This window comes from Microtus ochrogaster, chromosome 22, assembly GCF_000317375.1.
Source record: "Microtus ochrogaster isolate Prairie Vole_2 chromosome 22, MicOch1.0, whole genome shotgun sequence".
NCBI classification, from domain to species: Eukaryota; Metazoa; Chordata; class Mammalia; order Rodentia; family Cricetidae; genus Microtus; species Microtus ochrogaster.
In genome coordinates this window covers 29,987,466-30,000,045 of record NC_022023.1, presented here as the reverse complement: position 1 = coordinate 30,000,045, position 12,580 = coordinate 29,987,466, and the positions used below count along the sequence as shown (strand labels likewise).

General features: G+C 45.0%; 1 protein-coding gene across 2 annotated transcripts in view; it reads right to left on the bottom strand.

Annotated features, from left to right (window-relative positions):
• Positions 1-12,580, bottom strand: part of Oca2 (OCA2 melanosomal transmembrane protein) — a 200,681-nt gene that overhangs the window by 67,849 nt on the left and 120,252 nt on the right. For both annotated transcript variants that reach the window (XM_005357815.2, XM_026784368.1), the window contains exons 19-20: positions 7,129-7,188; positions 6,362-6,466 (exon numbers count right to left, since the gene is read on the bottom strand). In XM_005357815.2, the coding sequence (XP_005357872.1) occupies positions 6,362-6,466; positions 7,129-7,188 (165 nt within the window). The remainder of the gene's footprint in view (positions 1-6,361; positions 6,467-7,128; positions 7,189-12,580) is intronic.

The window sequence follows — 12,580 nt, the reverse complement described above, 5'->3', positions numbered from 1 at the left end:
GAAGGAAGGAAGGAAGGAAGGAAGGAAGGAAGGAAGGAAGGAAGGAAGGAAATATGCCCTTGACATCCTTCCAAGGCCACCTTCCCTAGCCAGAGGACTCACTGATCCCCACCCATTGGGGAAGGGCCTGTAACCCACATTGCCAGGCTAATGGAGAAGACAGTGTGTCTTTGCTGCTCACATCCCTACTCCTCTAGAGACGGCCTTATTTAGCTCCCATAAATGGCATATTGGGATTCAATCCCAGATTCTTCCTCTGCAGAAACACAGCCATGCATCCCTGTAACTGCTCTGCTATTTAGCCTAATTGCAGTCCACTGGACCTGGCTCAGCTCTCTATATTATTTTGTTTCTGAACATTTTAGAAAAGAAAAGGCTAAAAGCAAAAATGGCATCAAGTGTAAAACAAAAAGCGAACGCTCGGATGAAGCACTTTTGACCTTTATCACCCCTGAGTGTTTTTGCCTATACCAGCTGTTCCAGCCAACAGCTACAGCTGCTTGAATACTTCCTCGTCGGGCCTGGAAAGAAACCTGGGATAAGAAGATGCTGAAGAACCAGAGAGCCTTCAAAACATGGCTTGCATGCTGGGCTAAATGGCAATGCACACAACTGTATGTATCCAAGAAATCAGTTTTTAAAAACTACAAAATTATGTGCATAAATCACCATATAGCACAGAGGAGAAATGGTAATATGTTAAGCCTGAAGCTGTCACAGACTCTTTCCTGTGCAAGCCAAGGAGTTTGAAGAGGCCTCAACAGAGGAAGACTGTCTGAGAGTTCTCAGTCCTTAGCCCTGTACCTCAGGTCCCCAGTGCAGCTGTGAGGGCACCATAGCAGAGCCCCAGGAATTCTGCTGCCACAGGGCTGTACTCAGATTCCTACAAGCTCTTGCCTACTGCAGGCTGGAAGAGGTTGGAGGGGGCCGCTTTTTGGTTCCCGGCAGCCTGGCTAGTTTAGACCCGAAATAATCACACAGAAAGTGTATTAAATCACTGCTTGGCCCATTAGCTCTAGCTTCTTATCGGCTAACTCTTATATTAATTTAAGCCATTTTTATTAATCTGAGTATCCCCATGTGGCTGTGGCTTACCAGGTGAAGTTTCTGCATCTGTCTCCAGAGAGATGGTGTCTCTCTGACTCCACCCTTCTTTCTCCCAGCATTCAGCCTAGCTTTCCCTGCCTACCTAAATTCTGCCTTGCTATAGGTCCAAAGCAGTTTCTTTATCCATTAATGGTAATCACAACACACAGAGGAGACTCCCACATCAGGAAGGGAAGGAAGAAAAGGCCAGTGAGTGTGAAGGGGGTTCCTAGGCATGGCAATGTGTGCTCAAATACTGAACTATCTGGACCCCAAGACCCCACTGTCTTCTATTTCTCAAGACCATGCAGTGTTTCCTCCATCTCAAGCAAGCAAGGGATTAACCCTGGCATATGGTGAGGACCAGGGGCCTCGCACTGACCACTTCAGATTCTCTAGGGCTGTTCTCGTTGCATCATTAAATATTAGCAGTGTTAAGTCCTGCTTAATATTTCACAGTTTACAACAAGCAACTAAGGGAAGGGCTTAAAACAGAGGGTTAAACCCAGGTGTTGTCTGTAACAACAGTGACCTAGAAACACTCAGAAATGACAAGTCAGAAACATTTCAATTCAGTTTTTATAAAATAATAGCTAAAGTAGTGAGGCACAGTGGTAAACATCTTTAGGTAGACTCAAGAGTTCAAGGCTAGCCTGGTCTACATAGTGAGTTAAAGGTCCAGGGCAACTTAGTGAAGCCTTGCCTCAAAATAAAAAAATAAATAAAGTTAATAACAAACTTAGTTCATCTCAAACCCTGGGACGTGGACACCTTCATCTATACTGCTCTGATTAGAATATTCCTGAAGTCTCATCCAACCACCAAGGAAGCCTCCACTCCTCTACTGAAGGACTGTTTTTCCTCTGTGCATGAAGAGAATTTCCATGGCGGCATCCTACCAGTTGTGAGCTAATTCTCGGAATCCTCTCCCTCCCAATGGCAGGACGTACTTTCCGGCCCACAGAAGAAAGGAGATATACCACTGCCAAACATGTACGCAGTCGCAGGATGAATGGAGGTCCCCGTCTGAGACCCAACAAAAAGAAGAGGCGGGCTGAAATTGTTTGTGTCTCTCGTGTGTCCTCGGGATAACAGAATTACTCAGCCACTGTTCCGAGGCAGGGGTTCTCAACCTACCTGTTGTGACCCCCTTGGCGCCGAATGACCCTTTCAAGGCGGTCACCTAAGGCCATCTCCATACCAGATATTCACATTGAGATTCCTAACAGTAGCAAAGTTGCAATTATGAAGTAGCAATGAAATAGTCGTATGGCTGGGGGTCACCACAACATGAGGAACTGTATTAAGGGTTCCCAGCGTTAGGAAGGTTGAGAACCGCTGTGCTCGGGGAAGGATCCCTGCAGGTGCTTTGCTGCACCAAGTGGCCTCTAGCTCTGTGACTGCATTTTTACTAACTGATCATCCTTCAAATGGCAGCTGTGTCTGCCAGCTCTTTGGTGGTTTCTGCATTTCCGTATGTGTTCCCCTGGATGCAGAAGGCTCCACAGCTGTGTGGAGAGAAGGTGCTTCTAGTCAGAAGGGTCTCTCTTCAAACAGGAGAACTGAGACCCAGTCAGGGAGAACCGATGCCCACACATCAGTCAGGGGGGCAGAGCCAAACGGGTGAGGAAAACTACTGAATTTGGTTTCTTGGGGGTGGGAGGATGGGGCTCGCTTCACACACCTGGGCTTGGACAGAGAGGCTAGAGAGAGAGAGTTCCAGGAAGCCCAGGGGCATAAGCTCTGCCTTACCACAGCTGGTCCAGGGGAAGGTTCTGCTGGAGGCAGACACTCGGAGGAGGGAAGAAGGAGGGGACAGATTCTCAAGCCCTGATCTTTTTTTTAAGTAATGGAAAGTTCCCAGGCAGCTGATCACTAACGGCAAAGGTAAAAATCAACCAAAAGCAGGAGCAGGCAGCTGGCGATTTCCACCTAACACACGAATTCTGCACCCCCATAGTCAGGTCTCAGCCTGTCCGTGTCTAGAAATGAGCTCAAGCTGGACTATAGAAGGATTTCTGGTAGTTAAATAAAAACCAGCCTTCCTCAGGAACTAGTGAAACTGGTTTCCAGTTTCCCAAAGGAGCCCCTTGCCTCTGGCAGATGGACAGATGGCCACCTGTGGTGCCTACCATCACAGCCCATGCTGGCCTCCAGGCTCCCTGAGTATCACAAGTACCTGCTATGTATTTCAAAGACTATGATAGCATTCGGCCCTTCCCTTTCCTTCCTGCAGCCATCCTCATAGACCGCAGGATGTCTCCACCACTCTGTTTCTAGCTTGCTCACTCGCTCTTTCGAGCTGCCTCTCTATATTCTTTTGCTCTCTTGTTATCCCATATGCTTCTCTCTCTCTCTCTCTCTCTCTCTCTCTCTCTCTCTCTCTCTCTCTCTCTCTCTCTCGTGTGTGTGTGTGTGTGTGTGTGTGTGTGTGTCTGTCTGTCTGTCTGTCTGTCTGTCTGCCTGCCTGCCTGTCTGGTCTGCACTACTCTCTATGGCTTGCTTTCTCATCGTCTCCACTATTCTCCCCCACTCTTCCACTTCTCTAGAGCTGACCATGTCTACTCTGCCTTCTCTTTTTCTCTACTCTGAACTCCTCCAGTTGCCTCTGGATTATTCCCTCTCTCTTAGTCACCATAAAAAACAAAACAAAAAAAAAAAAAAAAACCCGACAACAACAACTATGGAGCAGCCATGGCCGCAGTCTCTTTACTACAATACCCCCACCCCACACTTAGACCCTTCGAGTGCGGAGGACCACTGCATCCTCTTCCACACGCGGAGCTAAAGCCACAGGATCGGAAGCCTCTGCGGGGCGCTTGCCACCATGCTCTGCAAGCCGAAACCTAGGATTCCCAGTCTCCATCAGCAATCGTGAATGTGCAGGGGGGGCCAGGACAGAGAAGGGAAGAGGTAAGGGACAAAGAACTGCTACCAGAGGCAAAATCAACAGAGCAAAGGCCAAGGAGATGCTAGAACCAGCACCCATGAGCAGGGTCGTCCTAGGGCCACAGAGACAATGGTGTGTCTCAGGACAGGGGAGGCCCAGCAGGAGGGACGGCAGGGACACAGTAAAGCACTGTCACGGTGCCTGAAGGAGAGTAGATTGGAGAGGATGTAAATAAAGAGCTACTTTGGGAAAGTAACCTACTGTGATTAATTCACATTTTTATCCATTTATGCCAGGCAGGACTCTTTTTGTTTCTCCATGAATATGCATGAGTTTCCCTAATAAAATCCCTTTGTCTCCTTTGTTTAAGGAGACTGTGCTTTGGGGGCCTTCTCAGTGCTCTTTTTACTTGCACAAATAGCAAGCCTTTCCTCATTCTTTTGCTGCCTTGTGTGCATATTGGCTTTGCACTCACCCAAGGGTGAACCTGCTGTGCTCTGCTACAGGTTGGAATACTAATGCTACTTTCTATGCACTACAAATTAAATGGTCCTCACTATAATACTATGAATAAAGTCGTTACCTGCTAAGGTTATCTACATGAAAATTAAAAAAAAAAAAAAAACCTAGTGAGGATGGTGTACCAAAAGCCAGAGGCCTTGAAACAGACCAGTTCAATTGCAATGGACAGTTGCCACTAAGACTGATGGACAAAGGGGTCTACTATATGACACACTGAAGCCTCCAACGCCATCAGGATGAAGAGGTGATGGAGAAGCAGGAGAGAAAAAGCAGAGAGTTTTCTGTTCCTGGTGTGGTTTGTGTTCTGTTTTAGTTTTTTGGGTTTGTTGTTGTTGTTGTTGCTTTTGTTTGCTTGCCTGCTTGCTTACTTTGTTTTGTTTTCTTTCATGGGGGGAGGGGGATACAACAGGATGGGGGTATGGGGGGACCAGGAGGTGAACAGAATTGGGGTACATGATGCGAAACACTCAAAGATTCAATAAAGAAGTTTTTAAAAAAGGAAAAGAAAACTTTAAAAACCTATTTGCATACTGTTTTTAAGCGAAATTGAAAGCAATTTTTTAATTTTTATGCACATGCCTGTTCTGTCTTCACTATGTCCTACACCATGAACACTCCTGGGGCCTTCAGAGGCCTGAAAAGGGGGCTGGATCCCTGAGGAGTGGAGTCATAGATGAGCCACCAATGTGGGTGCCAGTATTCTTAACTGCTGATCTATTTCTCCAGCCCAAGAAACAGTATCTCAAAAGACCAAAAATAAAGGACTGGAGCAAGATACAGGTGAAAGAGACTGGTATGGAAGATGGGTGCCTTACTCGGCATAAAGGAAATGTATTGCATGAAGGGCAAACCTTCAGTGCCTAGCACAACTCTTAAGCAAACCATAAAAAGCTGTGATGAAGTATATGTGAGGTCAAGCTGCAAAACGACCTGCTCTATTAAGACATGGTTGATTGGGGAAGCAAGTTGGGGTCCAGGGGAGAGCTAACTATACCATGGTGCGCCTGTATATACAGACACCTACAGAGCTCTCAGCTCGCGTGCACATGAGGAAGTCTGAATATGCTTCCGCCTTTGTCTCGGCTCTTTCTGTTTGTTTTACTTTGAAGAAATGAAACATTGCAGATAAATGGTTTCTCACCATGGCTCACAGTCCCTGCACTAAGCCAAAGAATCGGTGACACAGAAGATGTCCCAAGGATGGGGGTCTTGGTATTGGCTGGAAAGTAGAACCAAATAGAGACTTAAAAATCCCTGCATAGGGCTAGAGAGAAGGCTCAGTGGTTAAGAGCATTGCTTGCTCTTCCAAAGGTCCTGAGTTCAATTCCCAGCAACCACATGGTGGCTCACAACCATCTGTACTGAGGTCTGGTGGCCTCTTCTGGCCTTCAGGCATACATATAGACAGAATATTGTATACATAATAAATAAATACATAAATACATAAATAAATATTTTTAAAAATCCCTGCATAGGCCAAGTATCAGAACCCATGCAGACTGCTCCGAATAAGGAATTTCTGCATCTGAAGATAATAAAGGCAACAACTCAGTCTTTTGGTGTCTTGAAGTCCCTTTTAAAAAAATCAAACACTTGTTTCCTAGGAGGGGTAGCAGCCCTCAACTGGCCTCCCAAAACAGTCACCCATGATGTATCCACTCTGAAGATGCTGATCTCCAGCCTGTCATTGGCCTCTTTGTCCCATGTCCATCTGCCTTGGGCTCAGCTCACGTTTTTTTTTTCCCTCATGTGTAAGAGCAATGGAGGAGCTGGTTTCATACTCCTCTTCTTAGGAAGGAAAGCTGAGCCCGAATGATTGCAGGCTAAGGTTGGGTCTTAAACACCCAGGAACATACAACTTACCATCGTAGCAGTAAATGGGATGTTGTCAATCAAGGACGACGCCAAGGCTGAGACCCACACTATTAGCACGATGGCAGCCGCCAAGCGCTGATCTTCTGGGACCATCTAGAAGGAGCAGATAATGACCATGCTACTCATTAACCACTGGCCTTCTCGACCACACATGCAAAGAGTCTTCTGACAGATGATGAGATGAAGGTAAGCATAGACAGGCAAGCCAGGAGCGGATAATGGCCATGCTACGTATTAACCATTGTACTTCTCAATCACACACACATGGTGTCCTCTGACACATAGTAGGATGAAGGTAAGCATAGGCCTGCAAACCCGGGGCCACACTCATACCAGGAACCTTGGCCACAGGGAACAGAGGGTCCATTGTCAGGCAAGTAGCTCTCTAGGTTGAGGATCAAGCATTCCATCCCCACATCTGGTGGCCACAGAGACAGGTCCCTCCTGCTCAGCGGCCTAGCAGAGTTCTAAGGTAAGAATCTCTGTAGCATTCACTCCCTGTGCGCTGCCCCTTCTTAGACATATTTAACTAAAGGCCAAAGCAAGATAGCAAGCATCTATAATTATATATCCTTTGATGAAAGTATCCCTTCATCTCTAGGCTCCCGGGGATAAAGTAGGCTCCCTTCAGTGCTCTGGACATAATTGAGGTAATTAGTGTAACCTTACCAGACATTTCTTTTCTTTTTTTTTTCCTTTCATCAAAAATCAAAAACGAGTGGCCAGAACACATTCTACTAGAACATTCAATGTACCTTGATCAGCAAGGCAGTCTGTTCTCCCACATACTCTACCAGGTGAAGATGCGCCAAGGCCTGGAAGAAAGGGGTGTTTTCACATGAGAATATATGTGGATTTCTTCTGTCTTTCAAATCAGAGGGGAATATAAGGTAGGCCCCGGTTATCATTTCTCATTTAAGATTAGAGTCCTTAACACAGTCTATAAATAGATTTGGTATCATCTATACTCAGGAAGACACACAGAGGGGGAAATGTACAATAGCGGAGGCAGGAATTCATCATTGATTTTTGTCAACCTATATGAAAGAGATCATCTGATTGCACACGAAGAAATGCCAATCCATAAAAAAGGTCTTTCAGAGTAAGCTGCATTTCCTATTCCAAAGTATCTCGAAAGTTTGAGGTGTTTTTTTTTTTGTTTGTTTGTTTAATGCGGTTCTTACAAACCTTAAAGCAAGAGGGGGGGGAAAAGCACATCTCCTGGGCACATTCCCATTTTCCCAGCTTGAGGAACGTGTCTTCTGGAAAGTCTGTTTCCAGTGGAATGGAGAGGGGTAGAAGAAGATAACAGAAGCTCAGGAGATTGTGCTCAGACCACAGTTCCGTCTCAGGCAGGAGACCCAGCACCGGGAAAGGACAGCAACCCCTCTGCCCATTACCGCTGCAGTGTGGGACATTTCCTCTGGAGTTTCATTGAGGGGAGGGTAATATGGAAATGTCAGCTTGAATGTGTGTGCATTCAGCTTACAGAATCCCGACCCATCTGTCGTTTCCAAGTGGACTCTGTTTGAAGACGGCAGAACTTCAAAAGCAACTCTCAATCAACTTAGTTTTTAACATTACTAGAGCAGGATAATCTACCCGTATCAGGGCTGCCCAGTTCTGATGCTACCCACACTTGGAGCCTGTCAACCTCATCATCCTCTAGGAATGTCTGTGAATCCCCTCAGAGACGTGCCTATAGGAATGTCTGTGGAAAAGGGACAGCAAGTGGAGTAGCAACGCTCTTCTCCCCTGACTCCCTGACCGTGGCCGCGACCTGACTGCCTCCCTCAGGCTTCCGCCACTTTCTCCATGACGAAACTCTCAAATTGTGAGGCAACACACATTCTCCCTTCCTCAGTATGTTTCTGCCAAGTTATTATAGCAATGAGAAGAATAATACAGAAGATTGGTATGGTATTATTACGTTTATTCTTTCTGCAACAACAAAAGGCAAAGTAAAGCAAAGCAAATGGAGAGAGTTGTTTTGGGCCTAGAACTTGATGGTCTAGTCTGTCATGGCAGGAAAGGATGGCAATAGGAGCATGAGGAAGTTGGTCTTTCTGCCTCCACTCTCAGGAAACAGGAAGAGATGAACGCCAACACTTCAATCTGTTTCACCCTTAATAATAATTTAGGACCTCGGTGCATGGAATGGTACCATCTACATTTAGGGAAGGACTCTGCTCTTCAGGTAAACTGTTCTGCAAATACTGTCATGGCCATTCTGTCTCTAAATCCCACTAGGTTGACTGTCAACCTGACCATGTGACACTTACCCATTTGGATTACAGCCTTGGCCCATCAAAAAAAAAAAAAAACAGGCTGAGTCTCAGAGGAGACTAAATAAATACCTTTACTAGCCAGGAATCTAACATAGCCCACATTTAATTAAATGATAATGAACATGTAAAAAATTGAATCCAACTTAACCTTTTGTCCAATTTACATTAAGATTTTCTGCCCGATGACATATAAAGATGCTCCAATGTGTACATTTATCCACAGTGTGCTGTGCACATCTTATGTGTACACGCAGATGCCTGATATCACATGAAATCTCAAAACCTATGTGCGCAGTATGAAAAGATAAAGTAGTATCTTCAACGGACTCGAACATCCCACCAAATAACGCTTTTCAAAATATCTGACCTCATAATTAAATAAAAGTCAAGTTATAAGGAAAATACGAATGCTGTGCCTTGTGATATAAGGTGGTAAGTCAAATACACAGTGATTCCATTTAGCACGGATAAAGTCGGCAAGTGAAATACATTTGGCATTTGTGTGTACGTGAAGTCTGTGCACATCGCTATCTCCATCCATGATACACAGTACAGAAAAGGGTGTGCTGTATCTCACAGCACCACACAGGACACTGGAACTGTGCCTGGGGAGAAGCCAAGACAAGAACTCCTAGCCATCGTCTCTGGAACAATGGGCTGCAGAGCACAGGCCCTTCTGCATCCACAGACTCTGGACACAATACTCTTTAGCGCATGGCTGGATTAGTCAGCCGTGTAAATTTTCCGCAAGCAAACACTACCCATAACCTGGTAGAAGCTGCAAAACTTGAATGGCAAAGACAGAAAACTGGTGGGCAGCTTGAGGAGGGCAGCCACCTGAAGTCAGGACGTGGGAGCAGCCGTGAAACTGGAGACTGGCCAAACCAGTGACACAAGTCATCCTGAGAGAGATTAATGCAGGCTCTCCTGAACCCCAAGATCATGATCAGTGATGAGATTGCAGCCTTGGACCATCAAAGACAAAAGAAGACAGGGATTCAAGTAGAAGTACCAAAATCGGAAAGAAATAACATTTCACAACTGAGAATTCATAGATAAAAGATACTCAAAGAATGTTGTTTAGAGGAACTAAGGGCCAAAGAGTATTAAAATGTCAATTAAAATTGGCCCTTTTTTGAGTTAAAGATGAAGGCTGTCTCGGAGTCACATGATAGCCCTGAACGTATCAGGTGTGTAACTGTGGGAGAGTAACAGTCAAATCAAATAAGCTAAAAAGGGAAATTGAAAATAAAGACATAGGGCCGATTAAATGATAGATTTAAAGCCAAGTGTGCCAATGACGTCATGACAGATCCAGGTGTTTTCAGCCAGGTGTGGTGGGACCTGTGATATTCGCTGTGATAGTCCCCGCACTTGAGAGACAAAGGCACACTGATGAGCCGAAGAGCGACATAGGCTACCTAACAAGTCTGAGAGCAGCCTTGGCTGCATAGAATAATCTCATCTTAAGATAATAATGAAACGGGCAAGGCAATAAGATAAAATAGCAAGGTAAAATAAAATCAAATTGAAAGCCTTACTTAAATATTAGAAGTCGTCACACTGGATTATAATCCAAATATAAAAAATTTGTTAAAGATACCCAAAAGTAAACACGCAGAAGAAAAATACGTACCAAGAGTATTTTAACTAATGAAAGCTTCATGCTTCTTTTCATTACTTATAAAAAGTAAGCGATTCTAAATCACACATAACCAATAACGTAGACTCAAAAGTAAATGAAACGTAAACAGCTCGACCAACGGGGCCGAGGAGACAATTCCACAGTCATTTCACAAAGCTGACGGCGCAATCTCAGCCAAGGAGCACGCTGTAAGCAAAAGTAATTTGAATAAATAAGAACACAGGACTGGCAAAGTAGCTCAGGGGCCTGGGAAAGGCACTTGACCCCAGCACGGACAGCCTGAGCTTCATCGCAAGGACCCACGTGATAGAAGGAGGTAAGCAACCCCCCACGCTGTCCTCTGACCTCCGCATGCTCAGGACGGCACTGGACATAAACATGACCTCATAAGAATGCAAATGTGATTGATGTGCATGGGAAAGTCTGAGGATGTTGCCAAGGTGAGCTGAAGAGAAACGTGCAGCCTTCCACACAAGTACTGAGCAAGGTAAAGCGTGAACTTGGAAAGGCCAGCGCCAAGAAGTTAATGAGGAACAACTTAGGCCTTTAAAGGTAAGGAATAATAATAACAATTACAAGAGGAGAAAATAATTAAAAAGCAAACTCGTAGTTGGTAGTTTTACTAAGACCAACTACAGGGAAACTGGTAACAGAAGTAAATGGTGGAAATAACACTCAGAGTATGGTATCAGCAAGAAAGGGGTCTCACTAAAGACAATGAGAAATGAGTATGCCGTAAATGACTAAACACCCTTCCAAAAAGTCAGATGGAAACCTGCTTATCACTGCTGAAGCTCCCTCACACACACACACATACAGACACACATACACACACACACACACACACATACAGACACACACAGTCTCATACACACACATACAAACACACACAGAGAGACACACAGACACACAACAGAGTCTCACATACAGTTACACAGCTACATATACAAAACACACACATACACATACAGACACACACACACAGAGTCACACACACAGATACATACAGAGTCACACACATACAAACATACACAGAGACACACACATACACATACAAACAGACACATGTATATATACAGACACACACAGAAACACACACATATATACACATATACAGACACATGCACACATACAGACACACACAGGGACACTCACATACAGACACATGCACACAGTCACACACACATCAGCAGTCACAACATAATAGAACAGCAACACCCCTGCTAGACACCACAAGCTAACAAATGAAAAAACCCAGAGACAGGAATGGGTTTCTTCTTTCGGAATTGTTAGCCAGTAAGATCCTAAACTATCACCAAACACTGCAGGCTGTTGCCAGTGTGTTCGGTAAGCCTCCAGAACATGATTGTAAGACCCTAGTTTTGAAGGATGTGAAGACACTATGCACTGTCATCCCTGAACATGGAGCTATTACCCCGATTATCATCTGGACACCTCTTCCATACTAGCCAGCTCTCACAGCCCTGGAAGGTGCCATGCATCCTGTTGTAGGAAGAAAGTAAGCATCGATCTTACCCAGCTGTGAACCCTACAAACCACCCTGTCAACAAGCCTTCAAAACATGCTCTCCAGTGCGAGAGTGCATAAACATCTTGGGAGTAACCATGACTTTCTGATGGAATTTAAGCCCCGCACTGCAAGAGGAAACCAATACCAGGCCCAGTTACTGATCTAAGAAGCAGTGACTAGGCAGGTCATAAGACCTAGGGAAGAACCTACTACTATTCCTGCTAAATAATCATAATATTAAATTTACTCCTATTGATGAATTGCTATGCCCATAGTTTAACGCTTCTCTCTGCTTTCTTCAGAGAAGCTTCTATGTGCAGTAGATAAGGATCAACACAAAGATCCCAAACTGGCGAAGGGACAGAGAGCAAGAGCCTGCAGAATTCTCAGTCCTAAATGCAACACATATACTGCACACAGATACATACAGGGCTCAGGGATAGTTGTGAAAGAGGGAGTGTCAGGGTTGCAACAATCCAGACAGTAAATGAATACAGGGAAAGCATGTCCTGTGGACATAAGGCAGTAGTCATACTTGTCATACTGGGAGCTGTTACGGTTATACATGTGAACTGGAGCTGTTACGGTTGTACATGTGAACTGGAGCTGTTACGGTTATACATGTGAACTGGAGCAGTTTTGGTTGTACATGTGAACTGGAGCTGTTATGGTTGTACACGTAAACTAGAGCTGTTACTGTTATACACGTGAACTGGAGCTGTTATGGTTGACTGGAGCTGTTAC